Source organism: Nerophis lumbriciformis, linkage group LG32 (genome assembly GCF_033978685.3).
Source record: "Nerophis lumbriciformis linkage group LG32, RoL_Nlum_v2.1, whole genome shotgun sequence".
In the NCBI taxonomy this organism is placed as follows: Eukaryota; Metazoa; Chordata; class Actinopteri; order Syngnathiformes; family Syngnathidae; genus Nerophis; species Nerophis lumbriciformis.
The window spans coordinates 21,728,002-21,751,575 of record NC_084579.2 but is presented as its reverse complement, the minus strand read 5'-3'; the positions used below and the strand labels follow the sequence as shown (position 1 = coordinate 21,751,575).

The window sequence follows — 23,574 nt, the reverse complement described above, 5'->3', positions numbered from 1 at the left end:
GATTTATTGGCCATTCTTCAGAGATTATGAATGATAACACAAAAACCTTTCTTCCACTCGTGCTTAATGGTTGTGTGAAGCTATTTATTGGCAAACAACTGTGTGAACTCTTTTTAAATCAAAATGACAAAAGAAAGTACCCAAATGACCCTGATCAAAAGTTTACATACCCCAGTGACTTTGATCTGATAACATGCACAAAAGTTGACACAAACAAGTTTGAGTGGCTAATCAAGGTTCCAATCATCACCTGTGACATGTTTTTTTTGTAATTAATGTGTGTGTATGAAAGGTCAGTGAGTTTCTGGGCTTCTGACAGACCGATGCATCTTTCATCCAGTGCTGCACAGATGTTTCTGGATTCTGAGTCATGGGGAAGGCAAAATAATTGTCAAAGGATCTGCGAGAAAAGGTAATTGAACTGCATAAAACAGGAAAGGGGTATAAAAAGATAACCAAGGAATTGCGAATGCCAATCAGCAGTGTTCAAACGCTGATTAAGAAGTAGAAAATGAGGGATTCAGGTAGACCAGCATAGATTTCAGCCACAACTGCCAGGAAAATTGAAGAAAAGAAAAATCCACAAATAACTTCAGCTGAAATACAGGACTCTCTGAAAAAGTGTGCTGTGGCTGTTTCAAGATGCACAATAAGGAGGCACTTGAAGAAAAATGGGCTGCATGGTCGAGTGGCCAAAAAGTTAAATTTTGGTCTCATCACTCCAAATTACTTTGTTCCAGAAGTTTTGAGGCTTGTCTATGTGCTGTTTGGCATAATGTAAGCGGGATACTTTGTGACATTTGCACAGAAATGGCTTTCTTCTGGCGACTCTTATGTTTGTCATAGAGTGATTGGAGCACATACTTGTTGGTCACAAAAAAGTTTGGTTCTTTTATGAATTTGTTATGGGTCTACTGAAAATGTGACCAAATCTGATGGGTCAAAAGTACACATACAGCAATGTTAATGTTTGGTTACATGTCCCTTGGCAAGTTTCACTGCAATAAGGCACTTTTGGTAGCCATCCACAAGCTTCTGGTTGAATTTTTGACCACTCCTCTTGACAAAATTGGTGCAGTTCAGCTAAATTTGTTGGTTTTCTGACATGGACTTGTTTCTTCAGCATTGTCCACACGTTTAAGTCAGGACTTTGGGAAGGCCATTCTAAAACCTTAATTCTAGCCTGATTTAGCCATTCCTTTACCACTTTTGTGTTTGGGGTCATTGTCCTGTTGGAACACCCAACTGCGACCAAGACCCAACCTCCGGGCTGATGATTTTAGGTTGTCCTGAAGAATTTGGAGGTAATCCTCCTTTTTCATTGTCCCATTTACTCTCATAAAGCACCAGTTCCATTGGCAGCAAAACAAGCCCAGACCATAATACTACCACCACCATGCTTGACGGTAGGTTTGGTGTTCTTGGGATTAAAGGCCTCACCTTTTCTCCTCCAAACATATTGCTGAGTATTGTGGCCAAATAGCTCAATTTTAGTTTCATCTGACCACTGAACTTTCCTCCAGAAGGTCTTATCTTTGTCCATGTGATGTCACATGAATCAAAAATTTAAACCACAAGAAAATAGATGGCAGTACTGAGGCAAACGTTGGCATTTATTGTAATTGCGTCTACATTGACTCATTGATTGTTCAACCACTCTGAAGACGAACATGTACATGTATTCAGTGCATAATGAATCACGTGTGCGTTCTTATACGCATTTATTTGCCACGAGTCTGCCCCAAGGTTAAAGTCAGATGTTTGAGGTCACGCCGTGGACATTCCTCACATACATGCATGTGCTTAAGTCCCATAACTATGTAGTGTGCACTGTACTGTACTGTATGCACTAGCTCACACACTTTGCAAGCATCCAATAATATGCTCGAGGGGAAAGCCTACGAAATATTATGTCACCTTGCAGAACAAAGTGGCAGCCGTGTGACCAAACAAAGCATTCCTGGTAGGATTTTCTATTGAGATATTGCACTGATCTTATTATTGTACTACAAAGCATATTATTCAGGCCGTAGCCCTTTCTATATTCTAATAGATTTGTAGCCAAATATACAGCTAAATATATTTATGCAGCCCTCTTACTCAAGTGTTGCTCTGTGTTGCCAACAACGCTCTCTCACACAGACACACACCAACACGAGGAATTATGTGTTCATATCGTCTGTTTAAGAGCACCAAACGTTAATCGCATGTTTTAAATTATAGTTATTATGGCGTGAACTTCGACAGCCCTAAATATTTTATTCCAAACCAATGAAGTTGGTACATTGTGTATTTCATAAATAAAAACAGAATACAATGATTTGCAAATCTTTTTAAACTTATATTCAATTGAATAGACTGCAAAGACAAGATATTTAATATTGGAACTGAGAAACTTTATTTTTTTTGCAAATAATCATTAACTTAGAAATTAATGGCAGCAACACATTGCAAAAAAGTTGGCACAGGAGCATTTTTACCACTGTGTTACATGGCCTTTCCTTTTAACAACTCTCAGTAAACGTGTGGGAACTGAGGAGACCAATTTTTGAAGCTTTTCAGGTGGAATTATTTCCCATTCTTGCTTGATGTACAGCTTAAGACGGTTGTTAAACAGTCCGCGGTCTCCGTTGTCGCATTTAAGGCTTCATATTGCGCCACACATTTTCAATGGGAGACAGGTCTGGAAAACAAGCAGGCCAGTCTAGTACGCGCACTATTTTACTATGAAGCCACGCTGTTGTAATATGTGGCTTGGCATTGTCTTGCTGAAATAAGCAGGGGCGTCCATGATAACGTTGCTTGGATGGCAACATACAGGTAAAAGCCAGTAAATTACAATATTTTGAAAAACTTGATTTATTTCAGTAATTGCATTCAAAAGGTGTAACTTTTACATTATATTTATTCATTGCACACAGACTGATGCATTCAAATGTTTATTTCATTTAATTTTGATGATTTGAAGTGGCAACAAATGAAAATCCAAAATTCCGTGTGTCACAAAATTAGAATATTACTTAAGGCTAATACAAAAAAGGGATTTTTAGAAATGTTGGCCAACTGAAAAGTATGAAAATGAAAAATATGAGCATGTACAATACTCAATACTTGGTTGGAGCTCCTTTTGCCTCAATTACTGCGTTAATGCGGCGTGGCATGGAGTCGATGAGTTTCTGGCACTGCTCAGGTGTTATGAGAGCCCAGGTTGCTCTGATAGTGGCCTTCAACTCTTCTGCGTTTTTGGGTCTGGCATTCTGCATCTTCCTTTTCACAATACCCCACAGATTTTCTATGGGGCTAAGGTCAGGGGAGTTGGCGGGCCAATTTAGAACAGAAATACCATGGTCCGTAAACCAGGCAAGGGTAGATTTTGCGCTGTGTGCAGGCGCCAAGTCCTGTTGGAACTTGAAATCTCCATCTCCATAGAGCAGGTCAGCAGCAGGAAGCATGAAGTGCTCTAAAACTTGCTGGTAGACGGCTGCGTTGACCCTGGATCTCAGGAAACAGAGTGGACCGACACTAGCAGATGACATGGCACCCCAAACCATCACTGATGGTGGAAACTTTACACTAGACTTCAGGCAACGTGGATCCTGTGCCTCTCCTGTCTTCCTCCAGACTCTGAGACCTCGATTTCCAAAGGAAATGCAAAATTTGCATGGTTGGGTGATGGTTTGGGGTGCCATGTCATCTGCTGGTGTCGGTCCACTCTGTTTCCTGAGATCCAGGGTCAACGCAGCCGTCTACCAGCAAGTTTTAGAGCACTTCATGCTTCCTGCTGCTGACCTGCTCTATGGAGATGGAGATTTCAAGTTCCAACAGGACTTGGCGCCTGCACACAGCGCAAAATCTACCCGTGCCTGGTTTACGGACCATGGTATTTCTGTTCTAAATTGGCCCGCCAACTCCCCTGACCTTAGCCCCATAGAAAATCTGTGGGGTATTGTGAAAAGGAAGATGCAGAATGCCAGACCCAAAAACGCAGAAGAGTTGAAGGCCACTATCAGAGCAACCTGGGCTCTCATAACACCTGAGCAGTGCCAGAAACTCATCGACTCCATGCCACGCCGCATTAACGCGGTAATTGAGGCAAAAGGAGCTCCAACCAAGTATTGAGTATTGTACATGCTCATATTTTTCATTTTCATACTTTTCAGTTGGCCAACATTTCTAAAAATCAATTTTTTGTATTAGCCTTAAGTAATATTCTAATTTTGTGACACACGGAATTTTGGATTTTCATTTGTTGCCACTTCAAATCATCAAAATTAAATGAAATAAACATTTGAATGCATCAGTCTGTGTGCAATGAATAAATATAATGTACAAGTTACACCTTTTGAATGCAATTACTGAAATAAATCAAGTTTTTCAAAATATTCTAATTTACTGGCTTTTACCTGTATGTTGCTCCAAAACCTGTATGTACCTTTCAACATTAATGGTGCCTTCACAGATGTGTAAGTTACCCATGTCTTGGGCACTAATACACCCTCATACCATCACAGATGCTGGCTTTTCAACTTTGCGCCTATAACCCCGTTTTCATATGAGTTGGGAAATTGTGTTAGATGTAAATATAAACAGAATACAATGATTTGCAAATAATTTTCAACCCATATTCAGTTGAATATGCTACAAAGACAACATATTTGATGTTCAAACTGAGAAACATTTTTTTTTTTTGCAAATAATCATTAACTTTAGAATTTGATGCCAGCAACACGTGACAAAGAAGTTGGGAAAGGTGGCAATAAATACTGATAAAGTTGAGGAATGCTCATCAAACACTTATTTGGAACATCCCACAGGTGAACAGGCAAATTGGGAACAGGTGGGTGCCATGTTTGGGTATAAAAGTAGATTCCATGAAATGCTCAGTCATTCACAAAAAAGGATGGGGCGAGGGTCACCACTTTGTCAACAAATGTGTGAGCAAATTGTTGAACAGTTTAAGAAAAACCTTTCTCAACCAGCTATTGCAAGGAATTTAGGGATTTCACCATCTACGGTCCGTAATATCGTCAAAGGGTTCAGAGAATCTGGAGAAATCACTGCACGTAAGCAGCTAAGCCCGTGACCTTTGATCCCTCGGGCTGTACTGCATCAACAAGCGACATCAGTGTGTAAAGGATATCACCACATGGGCTCAGGAACACTTCAGAAACCCACTGTCAGTAACTACAGTTGGTCGCTACATCTGTAAGTGCATGTTATGATTTTTTTTTTCCTACATCCAAAACACTTCCTTGTGGTCTACATAACATGTAATGGTGGTTCTTTGGTCAAAATGTTTATGATCCGCTGCCCGGATCATGTTTTGTTTCTGTTAGTTTAACTACCTCAATTCTGTTTTCAGCACCCCTAGGTTTTTGTTTTGGTTACCATGGGTGCTGATTAGTTTCACCTGCCTCTCATTAGTGTTCAGGACAGTCACTTGCTCCTGGTCACACTTATCAGAGAGCTACTTATTCCCATTTTTCGCCACAAACTGCCTGGCTGTCTTGTTTGCTGTAAGCAACAAGTTACGTTTGTGTATATCTTGCTTTTGGTGCCAATGCCTGTTTATCTTTTGATTCCTGTGCTAAGTTTCGCCTTTGCTTCCCGTGCTATCGGCACGCTTGTTTGTATTTTTGAACGATTTATGAAAATAAATCATCGCCTTACCTGCACCTTGCCTCCGGAGTTCCTGCTGCATCTTGGGAGAATGACCCGCACATCACCATGTGGCCCAAACGTAACAAAAATGTTGCGTAGATTATGTTTTACAGGTCGTTTTCAAGCCGCTTTCTGACCATCTCTTCAGGATGCGCTGTTTTGTGGGCGGTCTTAATTACAAGCTTCCACTTTCACAGGGTCTTATCTTCATCAGCCATATTGTATTTTTTTTCATATGAAGTCTAATAACAGATATACTGTAAGTTCGAACTATACGCTACTTTGCATTAGAAATGGCAACGGCAGAGAATGCATGTGCATGTACGAGCCAGTCTGCCCCACAGCAAGAGGACAGAGGAAAAGAAGGAACTTATTGACTACAGCGTCAGACTCCAATGGCTGACTTTGGGTAAACTTACACCATACATGGAGATATTCAAGTGGCTCATTTAGATGAAGTACGAAGGAAGGCCTGGGCGATAAATAGATTGTATTGATATATTCAAATTTCGTTGATGACACATTCTAATTGTGTCCCGCAAATCTTATAGTGACAAGCGAATGAACGTGTCCTCAACGCAATGTAGCATTCTTGCTCGCAGCTAACGTCCCTCAACAGTCAAAACCACTTCTAAGTCAGGAATCTTCGCCTCCATGGCGGCAAATGAACTATGTTTCTTACAATTTTTATCACTGGAGGACAAGGAAATAGCTAAACATGCTACACTACACACTCCATTCACAACATTGACATCAGCAAACCGCTCTCCCACACACGCTGTCTGCCATCGGCCATACAACTGGAATTCATCCGTGAAGAGAACACCTCTTCAACGTGCCAGACGCCATCGAATGTGAGCATTTGCCCACTCAAGTCGGTTACGACGACAAACTGCAGTCAGGTCGAAACCCAGATGAAGACGAAGAGCATGCAGATGAGCTTCCCAGCGACGGTTTCTCACAGTTTGTGCAGAATTTATTTTGTCATGCAAACCAATTGTTGCAACAGCTGTCCGGGTGGCTGGTCTCAGGCGATCATGGAGGTGCACTTGCTGGATATGGAAGTCCTGGGCTGGTGTGGTTACACGTGGTCTGCGGTTGTGAGGCTGGTTGGATGTACTGCCAAATTATCTGAAACGCCTTTGAATACGGCTTATGGTAGAGAAATAAAAAATTCACGGGCAACAGCTTTGGTGGACATTCCTGCAGTCAGCATGCCAACTGCACGCTCCCTCAAAACTGCACATTTTAGAGTGGCCTTTTATTGTGGGCAGCCTAAGGCACTGTGAGGTGGGATGAATTATCTTGGCAAAGAAGAAATACTAACACATATTTAGACAGATGTGGGAACAATATTTTAAAGGAATAGGTATTTTGTTTAAATAGTAAACGTTTTAGATCTTTGAGTTCAACCCGTGCAAAATGGGAGCAAAAACAAAAATGTTGCGTTTATATTTTGTTCAGTTTAAGTAAATGCTTCGCCTTCTTCCATTCAGAACATAATTAAAAGATATGTCGCCATCTAGTGGACAATATAAGTAATACATAACAGCCGCATCAAAATTGCCAGACTATTAAAATGAATGCAATCTCCCTGTGGGCACGATTCCCTATTAATTTCATGACGTCTCGCGGGCCATATTAAAGACGTCGGCGGGCCGCACTTGGCCCGCAGTTTGCACACCACAGCTATAGTGGTTGTATCGATACTTTTTTATTATCAAAAATTGATTTGTTGTTTTAGTTATTGATTACAAAGTCAGGAAATAAAGTCCTCCTTTGTCCAGGGACTTAAGGGCAAAAACCAAAGGATATAAATAAGAACCAAAAGTAGAAAATAATGTAAATATTTAATTGGTACGGTTACACCGCCATAATGTGTTTATATCAAATTATAGTCGTGATGAGAAATGTACTTGTTCAATGATTTAGAACATTTGAAGTATCACTATTAGCATTGGTATGACCAATATTGCCCCTGCAACTACTTGTATTGGATCGATACCCAAATGTGTGGTATCACCCAAAACTAACAAAACAACAAAAGATTAAGTGCTTATTACATTTTAACAGAAGGGAAAATATAACCATTTTACAACAGAAAGTAACCAGCTACTAATAGTAAATTAACAAGTAGATTAATAATAGTTTTGAGAAAATTATACAACTGGAAACATGTTACTTCATACGTCAAATTAGGAGCCTTTGTAACCCATTTTGAAATGTTTTTATTATTTACATGCCAAATATTATATTGTGATATATGTCATTATCACAAGAGGCTGCAATATATATATTGTCATATAGATTTTATGCTGTATCCCCCATCGTAAATTGAGGTCATCTTTTGATCTGCCATAATAATGTAATGGATTTAAATGAAAATAGAGTTAAAGTTAAAGTACCACTGATAGTCACACACACACTGGGTGTGGTAAAATTACCCTCTGCATTTGATCCATCCCCTTGTTCACCCCCTGGGAGGTGAGGGGAGCAGTGAGCCGCAGCGGTGGCCGTGCTCTGGAATCATTTTGGTGATTTAACCCCCAATTCCAACCCTTGATGCTGAGTGCCAAGCAGGGAATAAAGGGTCCCATTTTTATAGTCTTTGGTACGACTCGGCCGGGGTTTGAACTCACAACCTACCAATCTCAGGGCGGACACTCTTAACCACAGATTAAAAATTTGATTAATTACAGATCATAATAAATGAATCGCTCATTCATTAAATCGCTTTACTCAGTGGCCCAGTGGTTAGAGTGTCCGCCCTGAGATCGGTAGGTTGTGAGTTCAAACCAGAGTCATACCAAAGACTATACAAATGGGACCCATTACCTCCCTGCTTGGCACTCAGCATCAAGGATTGGAATTGGGGGTTAAATCACAAAAAATGATTCCCGGGCGCGGCACCGCTGGTGCCCACTGCTCCCCTCACCTCCCAGGGGGTGAACAAGTAATAAATAACTGGCAAGTGATATCTCCATGTTGGCTATCCCACTATGACGTGCAGCTGCTGCAGTGGTTTAAGGGTATTATTCCATGTCTTAATTTCTTTATCGCATGCGGCTCAAAAAAAAAAAGGTCCACTATTAAAAGAAAATAATTTAAAACGCTCTGAGAAATGACAACATTTGCTGTTACGAGTTGAATTCCCCTTTAATAGCACACATTTATATATATTATACATAAGTGCGGCTGTTGATGTCAGCAAAAACATGTCATCGTACAGTATATGTCACGAAACCAGGACATATTACATTTCCATATTATTTATGCGTATTGCTTCAGGTTGCATACATTAAAGTGTATCTCCATGGCAACCACTTCACAAATGTCAGCTTTGGCATCAAGCTCGTGTCAAGATATTGATTTGGTTTTCTTTTTAGAAAATGAGCTGAGATAGGCTCCAGCACCCCCCGCGACCCCAAAAGGGACAAGCGGTAGAAAATGGATAGATGGATGGATCTTAAAGCTGCTGCTGCGTCAATTTTTTTTTAAACAAAACATGTATTCACCATCACCACCGGTAAGCATATGTTACCATTATTCGTTAAAAAAACAGACTGTAAAAAAAAAAGAAAAAAAAAAAAGATATTTTTACACAATTACAAAACAAACCGCATTAAAAAAAATTAAATGGTCAAGCACACACCTGCACTACCGTTCTCACACACACACACACACACACACACACACACACACACACACACACACACACACACACACACACACACACACACACACACACACACACACACACACACACACACACAAAAGCAGTCAACAATTTGCAGTCATGTTGTTATGATATCCATCATTGAATGTATAGCCTTAAGTCAGTAGCTAAACTTTGCACACTCAAACTAACAAAATAATGCACAAGTGTGTGTTATGTTGGGCATAGTTTACATGCTTGAAACTTGCAGCACGGTCAAAAGATTAACACCCTCTCTTATCAATGACATGCAGCACCTTAAATGGTTTTAACCGGTCTACCTTTTAATAATTAATACAAAAATATATATGGCCAGTAAGTTTTAGTATTGGAAAATAACACTGGCATTGTAGAAAAAAAAAGAAGTTGTATTGACACTAAAACAAGCATTGGTATTGTAAAATGTTGAATTGAAATTAAAACATTAAAAAAACTATTATATAAAATCACTGCAAGGCCAAAAACCAACATTGAATGCCCGTGACCTTGGATCCCTCAGGTGGTACTGCATCAAAAAGCGACATCAGTGTGTAAAGGATATCACCACATGGGCTCAGGAATACTTTAGAAAAACACTGTCAGTAACTACAGTTCGTCACTACATCTGTAAGTGCAAGTTAAAACTCTACTATGCAAAGCGAAAGCCATTTATCAACAACACCCACAAACGCCGCCGGCTTCGCTCATCAAAGATGGACTGATGCAAAGTGTAAAAGTGTTCTGTGGTCTGACGAGTCCACATTTCAATTTGTTTTTGGAAACTGTGGACGTCGTGTCATCCGGACCAAAGAGGAAAAGAACCATCCGGATTGTTAGAAGCGCAAAGTTCAAAAGTCAGCATCTGTGATGGTATGGGGGTGTATTAGTGCCTGAGGCATGGGTAACTTACACATCTGTGAAGGCACCATTAATGCTGAAAGGTAAATACAGGTTTTGGAGCAACATATGTTGCCATCCAAGCATTGTCTTTTTCAGCTTATTTCAGCAAGACAATGCTAAGCCACATTCTGCACGTGTAACAACAGCGTGGCTTCGTAGTAAAAGAGTGCGGGTACTAGACTGGCCTGCCTGTAGTCCAGACCTGTCTCCCATTGAAAATGTGTGGCGCAATATGAAGCCTAAAATACCACAACGGAGACCCCGGACTGTTGAACAACTTTAGCTGTACATCAAGCAAGAATGGGAAATAATTCCACCTGAAAAGCTTCAAAAATTGGTCTCCTCAGTTCCCAAACGCTTACTGAGTGTTATTAAAAGGAAAGGCCATGAAACACAGTGGTAAAAATGCCCCTGTGCCAACTTTTTTGCAATGTGTTGCTTCCATTAAATTCTAAGTTAATGATTATTTGCAAAAAAAATTAAGTTTCTCAGTTCGAACATTAAATATCTTGTCTTTGCAGTCTATTCAATTGAATATAAGTTGAAAAGGATTTGCAAGTCATTGTATTCTGTTTTTATTTACGATTTACACAACGTGCCAACTTCACTGGTTTTGGGTTGTGTATTTTGATATTTTTCCATACCAATCTTCAGGTTTTTTTTTAAAAAACTGTCACTATATTTTTCAGGTTTTGTTGCATTATTTTTAGTTTCAACTTACTAGCGGTCTTTTGACCAGGGAGTGGAGTTTAGACTCCTGGGAGCTCAGCGCTTTGAGTCGATTGCTTGAGACATACCTGCTTGTTAACTAACACAAGAAAATGAAAATGCTTTATTCTGTTTCTTATTATATTGTTCAATTAAGAAAAATGAACGAAACGAAATGTGCCAAACTTTAAAAAGCCTTTTTTTTTTTTTTTACAATGTATTTAATTTGATGGGCATGTTACATATTATCGTTAAAAATTATGACTATCTATATATATACTATCTATTTATTTATTTATATATATATATATATATATATATATATATATATACCGTATTTTCCGCACTATAAGGCGCACCTAAAAACCACAAATTTGCTCAAAAGCTGACAGTGCGCCTTATAACCCGGTGCGCTTTATTACGATTCATTTTCATAAAGTTTCGATCTCGCAACTTCGGTAAACAGCCGCCATCTTTTTTCCCGGTAGAACAGGAAGCGCTTCTTCTTCCACGCAAGCAACCGCCAAGGAAAGCACCCGCCCCCATAGAACAGGAAGCGCTTCTTCTTCTACTGTAAGCAACCACCCGCCCCCGGAAGAAGAAGAAAAAACGCGCGGATATCACCGTACGTTTCATTTCCTGTTTACATCTGTAAAGACCACAAAATGGCTCCTACTAAGCGACAAGGATCCGGTTCATAAAAAGACGCAATCTCTCCATCCGCACACGGATTACTACCGTATTTCACAGCAACTGATATTCCTGTGAACCGCACTGTGGAACGGGAGCACGTACGGTGAATATTCGCACCACAGGGAATGAGAAGTCATCCTTCACTGTGGTTCTAGCTTGCCATGCTAACTTCCACCCATGGTGATATTCAAAAGGAAGACCTTGCCAAAAGAGACCTTTCCAGCCGGCGTCATCATAAAAGCTAACTCGAAGGGATGGATGGATGAAGAAAAGATGAGCGAGTGGTTAAGGGAAGTTTACGCGAAGAGGCCGGGTGGCTTTTTTCACACAGCTCCGAAGGCGAACACACCTTCACTAAGACAGGCAGACAGCGCCGGACGACATACGCCAACATTTGCCAGTGGATCGTAAATGCCTGGGCAGATATTTCGGTCACAACTGTGGTCCGAGCTTTCCGGAAGGCAGGATTCACAGAACTACTGGACAACAACAGCGACACTGACTCCGATGACTTCGGCGAGACGGAACCGGCCATTTTGGATCCCACGCTTGCGCAACTTTTCAATTCGGAGACCGAAGACGAAGAATTCGAAGGATTTACGAATGAAGAATAACTTCAGAAGGTGAGCGCTATGTTTATTTTGTGTGTTGTGACATTAACGTTCGAGCAACATTATGTTGCTATTGCTCTACACCATTTTGAATTTTACTATGTTTGTGATTGCACATTTGCGTACATTTTGGGACAGAGTTGTTAGAACGCTGGTTTTCAATATATTATTAAAGTTTGACTGAACTATCTGACTGTTTTTTTGACATTCCCTTTAGCGCAGCGTAGGCGCGGCTTATAATCCGGGGCGGCTTATTGGTGGACAAAGTTATGAAATATGTAATTCATTGAAGGTGCGGCTAATAATCCGGTGCGCCTTATAGTGCGGAAAATACGGTATATATAGCTAAGACGCTCCTGGGGCCTCATGTATCAAGAGTTGTGTGGATTTCCTACTAAAAATTGACGTACGTTTATATCCAGAAAACAGCATATGCAAGAAAATATAGATTTATTTAAGTGTGCGCAAGCAATAAGCCATTTCTTTGTTACATTTGGAATTGATTGCAGATGTCTATGGCTGCTCCGAAAACTGCAGACGGGCTGAAATAAACGAGGCTGCCTACAGAGAGGAGGTCCTGAAGCTGACGGCCTGGTCTTCGGAGAACAACCTCGCTCTCAACACGAGCAAGACCAGAGAGATCATCGTCGACTTCAGGAGGAGCAGCACCGACCCTGCCCCCCTCTACATCAACGGCGAGCGTGTAGAGAGGGTCCACACCTTCAGGTACCTTGGAGTCCACATCTCTAATGACTTCTCCTGGACAGTCAACACCACATCAATCATCAAGAAGGCTCAGCAGCGGCTACACTTCCTTAGAGTCCTCGGGAAGTACAACCTGAAGCCTGACCTGCTGCTGACCTTCTACCGCTCGTCCATCGAGAGCCTGCTGACCTACTGTATTACGGTATGGTACGGCAGCTGCACTGCAGCAGACAGGGAGAGGCTGCAAAGAGTGGTCAAGACGGCTCAGAAGATCATCGGCCGCCCTCTCCCCTCTCTGACGGACATCTACACCTCCCGCTGCCTCAACAGAGCCAGTGCCATCATCAAGGATAGCACCCACCCTGGCTCTGACCTGTTCCACCTGCTGCCCTCTGGGAAGCGCTACAGGTGCATTAAAACCAAAACAAACAGACTAAAGAACAGCTTCTTCCCCAGGGCCATAACCATCCTGAACGGACTGCCCCATTGTCCCTCATAACTGCCTTCTCTTCGGTGCAATAACCCATTCCACCAACCACCCTGTTTTTGTTTTGTTTTTTTTCATGTATATATTCATTTCACACCATATTCATTGCACTTCTACATTTTTTATATTTTTATATATTTGCACATTGTTTTTCTAGCATGCACACATCGCACTGTATGGAATGGCCTCAATCTCGTTACCTTGCGTAATGACAATAAAGCTGATTCTGATTCTGATTCTGATTCTGATTCTAAAAACGAAAAAGTCAGGAAGGTGAAGAAGACGATGGCTGTGCATGGCCAAAACAGGCAAGCTAGGGGACCGGAGATCAATTAGTGCTGTATTTAGTTTAAAAAGATAGTTGCTGCAATAATCTGTAAAAAAAAAAAACCTTCAGAAGATGATTACCCCCAATACAAATATAATTTGTGTAATTTACAACAAAATGCGTTTATACATAATATCCTGCTCAGCCAGATTTCATGTGAAAATTAAGTATTATTTGGTTTTCAATCTTTTAAATTTAATCATGCCAGCATACCACAAAGGGTACGATAGACTTTTACTCTTGTGTGGTTACTCAATTTATTAATAAAACCCAGGCAAGGACTTGATGTCACAGCCATACGTGACACAGATTTGGCCCAGTTCTCCACCGTCTCCGGTGCCATTTGTGCCGCCACGGGCTGCTGCTGCTGTACGCCCGACTGGCCAAGTTGGTGCTGGAGTCACAGGAACACATTGTGACAGTAATAGGTGGGAAAATGATTGCCTATAAAATTAACAGACGTCAAAAATTAACAAGAATTGAAAACATTATATGTTTTTTGACGAAAAAGTGGATTTTGCGTCCTTCGCTTGATCTTTTTATATTGTTGAGGTCAAATGTTGGCAAAGCCCAAAGGACCACCACCGCTGTATCCAAGTATCCACAGACTGTAGATTATGCGTACGTGAAGCATGGAGTTGGGGTGAGTCACAGCAGATTTCCACGTTGATATTAGGGTTGGGTGATATGGACGAAAAAGTATATCTCGATATATTTTTACTTAAACTCCATATATATCTCGATATATTTTCAGGTGAAAGCATACATATAAAGATATTCATTTTTGAGCGATATTCAGTGAAATTGAAGTGAATGACAAGTGTACTGTAAACAGTCAGTAGCACTTTTATTAGCCCAGTTAGTAAAGATGGGTATTAACAGCACAGAAAAAAAACTTTAAGTCATACAGAATTACATAAAATAAATAAAACAGAAAAATATTATTTCTACGTAAAATAAATGACATAGCTGTGCAAATAATACAAAACGTATCAAACTCAGATAAAAAAAAATACATTTGCAGGTAAGCACTTTGTGATTTCCTTTCCTGGTTCGATGACCCGCCCTATCTTGCTTCTGATTGGCCTGTCCCTAACCAATCGTGACTCATCATAGTAAACAACCAACCAAACATGGATGTTCTTATACATGCAAGCGTGTCTTGGAAGGAGGAAAGGGAGGGGTTTAGTAGCCCATGGAGGGGAAGTGGGGGAGAACAAGGAACACAACAAATAAGCGGCGTTTGGTCATTTTAACGTGAACTAAATTTGATCGATATTATGATATTTTCTCAATTCATATCTTGTTTAAAAATATATCGATATATCTTACCAACTCGATATATCGCCCAGCCCTAGTTGATTTTACTCTTGATACATCTCATTGTGACGAATGGTGTATGCCAGGTTTTTGTGCATGAGCAAATAACAGTTTAACTGATATACCCACAAATGTTTTTTTTATTATTTTTTTTTTTAAAGACTTTTATTTTTTAAATTCATTTTACAAAACCAATACTTTCAATTTCAGTGTCAATACAACTTTTTCTAGTCTTTTTCAATACCAAAAGATAGCTTGTACAACATTAAAAAATTAGGCAATATTAATATTTGAATTAATTGTTTTTTCTGTAACACTTTAGTATGGGGAACATATTCATCATTAATTAGTTGCTTATAAAAATGCAAATTAGTAACATATTGGCTCTTAATTAGTCATTATTAATTACTTATTAATGCCTTATTCTGCATGGCTTTATTATATAACCAGTATAATACAGTACAACCCTAACTCTAACCCTAACCAATAACTGTAAATTAAGTCTTTGTTACTTAGAATATGTTCCCCATACTAAAGTGTTACCGTTTTTTGTTCTACAATTTTGCCTTAACGGCATTAGCTTCCACAACTCCTGCTGCGAGCATCTTGTCTATTTCAGATGTTTTAAACCCATATTCCTGCAGAACCTCCACTGTGTGTTCTCCAGTTAGCAGGCCAGAGGCAACACAAGGCTCTGCGGGGGTACGAGAGAGGAGCGGGGCCGGCCGAGGGCTTTCCTCCCCGCCGGAGTCCTTCATGAAGGAACCCCTCTCCTGGTTGTGTGGGTGCACGCTCACCTGGTCAAACGACAACACAGGCGTCACGCACGCATCTGTTCCATTGAAAATTCTGGACCAGTCCGCCTGGGTCTTCAATGCGAAACGCTCTGAGAAGATCCGCCTGAGCTGCGGCCAGTCGTCAAAGCTCATCTGCGGTGGTAACTGGTCTGCGTCCAATTCCAAACCTTGAAAGAAAAAATAAATACAGTTACAGTAGGTTAAGTTGAGCAGCTAATGAGTGGTGCGGAATAATAACTGAAGAATGTATGGATTCAAAGTTTTCTGGCTCCACACTTACAATTGGTGGTTTCAATCTATGAAGTACTTTTATGGGTTGACGTGTTCAGTCCCGAAAGTGGCAGTAATGAGACAATAAAAAGTCAAACAAAAAGGTGTCCACAAACCCTTCAGCAGCTGTTGGTAGAACTGTGGCTCGATGGCGCCTACGGCCATGTACTTGGCATCAGATGTCCGGTAGGTGTCGTAGAAGGGTGCGCCGCTATCCAACATATTCTCTCCTCGTGGACGGTCCCACATACCGATGCTGTGGGATTTCCAAACAAAGGAGCCCACGTACGCCGCTCCTTCCACCTGTAAACAGAGCTCGTTAGCGGGGCGATGCAATTACTTTAAGGATGGACAAGTAACTCCATTTCCTGGATCGGCCATAGAAATGAAAATAGAACTACAACATTTTTCTCTAATTGTTCTCAACTACTGTTATTAACAAAAAAAATACTGTCTAGAGAGGTTGGCAGCTATTGCGGAAGTGTGGCAAGGACGTAGCTCAATTTCAAGTAACTGACCTGTTACTTCTTTAGACAGCAAACTGGTGGCGCCTGAACCAACTGCTATACCTGGCTGTTTGCAGCCAGGTATAGCACCACCTTGTTAATTATTTAATACTCAAATCAGTTCTACACGTGCGTACATACAGTCGTGGTCAAAAGTTTACATACATTTGTAAAGAACAAAATGTCATGGCTGTCTTGAGTTTCCATTAATTCCTACAACTCTTATTTTTTTGTGATAGAGTGATTGGAGCACTAGTCCGCCTTCCACAATTATCTATTAATGGATTAACTCTTCTGCACACAATTCATTGCAGATGTGATTGATAATGAAAAGAGTGCGTACATGTGTGGTTTTATTGATCTGATGTTTTACCACACACAGTTTTATAAATGAGGCCCCTAGACTGCCAGAAAATAAGAACATGTAGCAGGAGGGATCATTGCTGCCAACTTAGCCAATACATTTTACAAATATTCAGACCCCTGTTGATACTTTTTTTTTTTTTAAAGAAAAGGAGCAACAATGAGTATGTTTTGGACACTCGGGTGAAGAGAGGGGCGGAGCTTTCTACCGATCACCACCTGGTGGTGAGTTGGCTGTGATGGTGGGGGAGGATGCCGGACAGACCTGGCAGGCCCAAACGCATTGTGAGGGTTTGCTGGGAACGTCTGGCAGAGTCTCCTGTCAGAGAGAGTTTCAATTCCCACCTCCGGAAGAACTTTGAACATGTCACGAGGGAGGTGCTGGACATTGAGTCCGAATGGACCATGTTCCGCGCCTCTATTGTCGAGGCGGCTGCTTGGAGCTGTGGCCGCAAGGTAGTTGGTGCTTGTCGTGGCGGTAATCCTAGAACCCGTTGGTGGACACCGGCGGTGAGGGATGCCGTCAAGCTGAAGAAGGAGTCCTATCGGGTTCTTTTGGCTCATAGGACTCCTGAGGCAGCGGACAAGTACCGACAGGCCAAGCGGTGTGCGGCTTCAGCGGTCGCAGAGGCAAATACTCGGACATGGGAGGAGTTCGGTGAGGCCATGGAAAACGACTTCCGGACGGCTTCGAAGCAATTCTGGACCACCATCCGCCGCCTCAGGAAGGGAAAGCAGTGCACTATCAACACCGTGTATGGCGAGGATGGTGTTCTGCTGACCTCGACTGCGGATGTTGTGGATCGGTGGAGGGAATACTTCGAAGACCTCCTCAATCCCACCAACACGTCTTCCTATGAGGAAGCAGTGCCTGGGGAGTCTGTGGTGGGCTCTCCTATTTCTGGGGCTGAGGTTGCTGAGGTAGTTAAAAAGCTCCTCGGTGGCAAGGCCCCGGGGGTAGATGAGATCCGCCCGGAGTTCCTTAAGGCTCTGGATGCTGTGGGGCTGTCTTGGTTGACAAGACTCTGCAGCATCGCGTGGACATCGGGGGCGGTACCACTGGATTGGCAGACCGGGGTGGTGGTTCCTCTCTTTAAGAAGGGGAACCGGAGGGTGTGTTCTAACTATCGTGAGATCACACTCCTCAGCCTTCCCGGTAAGGTCTATTCAGGTGTACTGGAGAGGAGGCTACGCCGGATAGTCGAACCTCGGATTCAGGAGGAACAGTGTGGTTTTCGTCCTGGTCGTGGAACTGTGAACCAGCTCTATACTCTCGGCAGGGTCCTTGAGGGTGCATGGGAGTTTGCCCAACCAGTCTACATGTGTTTTGTGGACTTGGAGAAGGCATTCGACCGTGTCCCTCGGGAAGTCCTGTGGGGAGTGCTCAGAGAGTACGGGGTATCGGACTGTCTGATTGTGGCAGTCCGCTCCCTGTATGATCAGTGCCAGAGCTTGGTCCGCATTGCCGGTAGTAAGTCGGACACGTTTCCAGTGAGGGTTGGACTCCGCCAAGGCTGCCCTTTGTCACCGATTCTGTTCATAACTTTTATGGACAGAATGTCTAGGCGCAGTCACGGCGTTGAGGGGATCTGGTTTGGTGGCTGCAGGATTAGGTCTCTGCTTTTTGCAGATGATGTGGTCCTGATGGCTTCATCTGGCCAGGATCTTCAGCTCTCACTGGATCGGTTCGCAGCTGAGTTTGAAGCGACTGGGATGAGAATCAGCACCTCCAAGTCCGAGTCCATGGTTCTCGCCCGGAAAAGGGTGGAGTGTCATCTCCGGGTTGGGGAGGAGATCTTGCCCCAAGTGGAGGAGTTCAAGTACCTCGGAGTCTTGTTCACGAGTGAGGGAAGAGTGGATCGTGAGATCGACAGGCGGATCGGTGCGGCGTCTTCAGTAATGCGGACGCTGTATCGATCCGTTGTGGTGAAGAAGGAGCTGAGCCGGAAGGCAAAGCTCTCAATTTACCGGTTGATCTACGTTCCCATCCTCACCTATGGTCATGAGCTTTGGGTTATGACCGAAAGGACAAGATCACGGGTACAAGCGGCCGAAATGAGTTTCCTCCGCCGGGTGGCGGGGCTCTCCCTTAGAGATAGGGTGAGAAGCTCTGCCATCCGGGAGGAGCTCAAAGTAAAGCCGCTGCTCCTCCACATCGAGAGGAGCCAGATGAGGTGGTTCGGGCATCTGGTCAGGATGCCACCCGAACGCCTCCCTAGGGAGGTGTTTAGGGCACGTCCGACCGGTAGGAGGCCGCGGGGAAGACCCAGGACACGTTGAGAAGACTATGTCTCCCGGCTGGCCTGGGAACGCCTCGAGGTCCCACAGGAAGAGCTGGACGAAGTGGCTGGGGAGAGGGAAGTCTGGGCTTCCCTGCTTAGGCTGCTGCCCCCGCGACCCGACCTCGGATAAGCGGAAGAAGATGGATGGATGGATGGAAGGAGCAACAAATCAAGTAAAATACTTTTTTAGCACGTACAGCTTTCCCTAACTGGCATGTCTGTGTGATCATGTTTTGTTTTAGTTATGTTCGGTTTTGTTTTTGGACTATTTGTGCACTCTTGTTTTGTCACCATGACGACCGATTAGTTGCACCTGTTTTCACGTTCGGTCTCAAACACCTGTTGTCAATCATGTCTGTAGTATTTAAGTCCATTGTTTTCAGTTAGTCTCCTTGGCAACATCACCCGTTATCATCACTCTGCTTCATGCCATGTTCACAGTCCCATGCCAAGTAAGTTTTTGTTTCATGTTTACAGTTTTTTGCCTTTGTGCAAGTCTTCTGTTTTCATTAGCCAAGTTTTGTACCTCCGCCATTGTGCGCGCCTTTTGTTTGATCCCTTTTTGAGTTAAAATATTAAACATGTACTCACATTCCCGTCTTGCCCGCGCCAACTTTCCGTTGCCTTCCGGGAAAACAAACCCCAAGGACCAAGTCCTGACACTAACGAAAGGTAGTATGCATGCTTTAATACAGGGGTCCCCAAACTTTTTGACTCGTGGGCCGCATTGGGTTAAAATAAAAAATTGGCCGGGGACCTGTGTGTGTGTGTGTGTGTGTGTGTGTGTGTGTGTGTGTGTGTGTGTGTATATATATATATATATATATATATATATATATATATATATATATATATATATATATATATATATATATATATATATATATATATATATATATATACACACACACACACACACGTTGTCTTTTTAATCCATTTTGACATTTAACATTTTCACGTTATCAATGGGAAAATTCATTTTTAGACAATATGATTTGCCTGAGCGGCCAGGAGACACCGAGAGTAACAAGCGGTAGAAAATGGATTAGAAAGAAAAGATTAAAAAAAATTAAAAAAATTAAAACTTCTTTTTTTAATTAGGGACTTCCCGTGGGCCGGGTTTTGGATGCTGGGGGGCCGGATCCGGCCCGCGGGCCGTAGTTTGGGGACCCCTGCTTTAGTAGGTAACAATAAACAATATTAATTATAACCGCGGTAAAAGTCCTGACAGTTATTACCATTTTAAATTCAAATTATGGGAAAACCGTGCTTGATAACTGCACTTTGATAAACTCATGGACTGACTGGCCCCAGATTGCTAACATGAAAAAATTAGACATTCACGACATAACCCAATGTAAACTATTAAACACATTGCTGTCTGAGCAATTAAGCTATTCAATTGTGCGCATTTAACCTAGAAGCGGTGCTCTCTTAAAACAAAGTGATCGTTCTATACTCAGGAATAAGATACTACGGTGTTTTACGGTGCGTTCATCCATCCGTCCATTTTCTACCGCTTGTCCCTTTTGGAGTCGCGGGGGGTGCTGGAGCCTATCTCAGCTGCAATCGGGCGGAAGGCGGTGTATACTCTGGACAAGTCGTCACCTCATCACAGGGCCAACACAGATAAACAGACCAGATTCACACTCACATTCACACAATAGGGCCAATTTAGTGTTGCCAATCAACCTATCCCCAGGTGCATGTTTTTGGAGGTGGGAGGAAGCCGGAGTACCCGGAGGGAACATGCAAACTCCACACAGAAAGATCCCGAGCCCGGGATTGAACTCAGGACCTTCGTATTGTGAGGCACATGCACTAACCCTTATTCCACCGTGCTGCCCACGGTCGGTGCATTCAATGAATCATAATAAACACAAAACCTGCAAAATAGTGGGTTTTCTAACAGTGTGTCTATTTTTTTAGTAATTTTTTTAATTGCTTGGTCAACAGAGTTTAGTGTGTGTGTAAGTACATTCAACAATACTGCGGTCACGACAACCGTGATATGAAATGTTCATATTGTTACATCCCCAATACAGTGTTTCGATCACATGACATCAGAATGGTTCAACACAAACGTTTTCAATTACATTGTTTGGGGTTGAAAAAAGCTAGTAGATATGAGGATAAGAACCAAATTCTCGCATTTGGTATAAAAATATTAGGGCTTTCAAAAATAATGTGTTAACTCATGTGATTAATCACCAAAAATGATCGCATTAATCATGTATATACACAAATTAATCACGCAATTTATTTTGACCCCGCATGTCACTTTACCTTACCCGCTAATTGTTACCTGAAAAGCGCCGCCGATTGTTATACAGTCAGTGACCAGGTCAATGCAAAAACTAGATAGGAGTCTCAGACTGCTGTGCCTGCTAAAAAATGTCACTTTAAAATAAACCCCAATGGGACTTTAGACAAAAGTGTTACCAAGTTTTGAGCAAATAAATGACGTGCATACAATTAAAACATATAAAATATGTCCCTGTCTAACATTCTGACAGTAAAATTGCATTTGTGTCCAAAAATTTTTTTAAATTTTAAATATGCAAGCCAGTAACAACTTGATGATTATTCATAATTCAAAAGTGTGATTAACCTGATGAAAAAAATACCATTTGACAGCACTAAAAATATAAACTTTGTAAACAGTCCTTACTTTCACATGAGAATCAGAATATTAACTTCAGGGAAAATAAATGGTATGTAGTCAATTAACAATATTAGTATTTAAGTGGCTAACTGCTACCAAGCAAGATAAGGCGTTTTCAGTCAGCATACTGCCGGTTTGGAAATGTCCTCAGAACAACGGCACTATTGCTATATGGGCATGGCAATCAGATAGATCATGTTTATGCATCACAGATTTTTTTCAATTCCATTTAAGGAAATAAGGAACGTATATAATGCAATACATTAATGCAGGGGGGCTGCTGTGACTAAAAGTGCACATCAAATACTCTTCCCGTCATCCAGGTTTATTATTTTACACCAATGACTACTCCCACTTCAATGCTTCGGTTTACACTGAAGAAATAGCAAGTATGTACTCGAGTATACTGATTTGTGAGGGGAATTCAAAACTGTGACACACCACAGAATGCTTACTGACCATGCTAGCGTCAATGATCTGTCCTTTCCCCGACTTTGTCCGCTCCAGCAGCGCCAGGACGATACCAAGGGCGCAGGTGAGCCCGCCGCCCGCAAAGTCTGCTAAGAGATTCAGTGGCGCGTACGGCTTCTCTCCGCTACGACCCAAACGGGATAAAAGCCCTGTGGTGTTAAAAAACACATTCAACGTGTTACAATAAAAGATTGCTATAGATAAAGCCTAAACCTAAACCCCAAAGAGGATGGGGCGTTATTTGGGATACTTCTATAAATTGAAACACATTTAAAAACTTTTTTTTTAACATGAATAATAATTTAGAGTGCATGACAAAGTGGAAAGGAAAACTTAGTCACATTGCATGTAACAACCAATGTTGTAATAGCGGTAAGTGCATCATGATTAAGACCCTTAAAATTATTGTAAACAACAGTACACCATTACTTTTACACCAACAGCTGAGAAACATTTTAAAGCGTAGTCAGAGGTAGATAAAGCTGCTGGATGCTGATCACACATGTTACTGCCAACTTGTGGAATAAAAAAAAAATGTATCAGGTGGTTGCCTACTACAACAGCTGATGTTTTTTGACACAGCGTGAATTAGAGGCCCTGGCAAATGATTGCTTTTGTAGACCACACATGCCGCGAATATAGAATACTGTGTTTTTTCCGATAAAAGCAGTACATGGGGCTGGGCCGATAAAACAATCTCAATATATACAGCGATAGACATGTAATCGATATCAAAAAACCTTCGATATGTTTATTTATTTATTTTTTTGTTCGGAAGAAACTGTAAAGACTGTAAAATGGGTGGTTGCATGAATAAAGGCACTCTCGGTTTGGTAATCTAGCAAAACAGGGAGTCATCAGTGAGTAATTGGAGGCACACGCTAAACAGCCAATCGTATAACAGTATCAACGATTTATATATTATTTATATTTGCTATATCGCTGTTGGTTCTCTGCATGGAATGAGAAGAGAATCTAAAAATATATGTGCTGCACAAAGCAAATAATTTGTCAATAAAACAGGAAATGTCACTAACTGTCTAGCACTTTTTTGGATTTTTGCAAACGGACCGTATTTCTTTGCTGCGCTCATCTTTTCTTTTCAGTCCTCTT

The 23,574-nt window shown here is 41.7% G+C and overlaps 1 protein-coding gene across 4 annotated transcripts in view; it reads right to left on the bottom strand.

The window, feature by feature from the left end:
- amacr (alpha-methylacyl-CoA racemase) overlaps positions 1–23,574 on the bottom strand; it is a 59,554-nt gene that overhangs the window by 25,534 nt on the left and 10,446 nt on the right. For 3 of the 4 annotated variants that reach the window (XM_061926963.1, XM_061926960.2, XM_061926961.2), the window contains exons 4-6: positions 22,450–22,610; positions 16,291–16,477; positions 15,905–16,071 (exon numbers count right to left, since the gene is read on the bottom strand). In XM_061926963.1, the coding sequence (XP_061782947.1) occupies positions 15,905–16,071; positions 16,291–16,477; positions 22,450–22,610 (515 nt within the window). Of the gene's footprint in view, positions 1–12,700; positions 16,072–16,290; positions 16,478–22,449; positions 22,611–23,574 lie in introns of those variants that run through there. The other variant, XM_061926962.1, reaches the window with a different exon arrangement.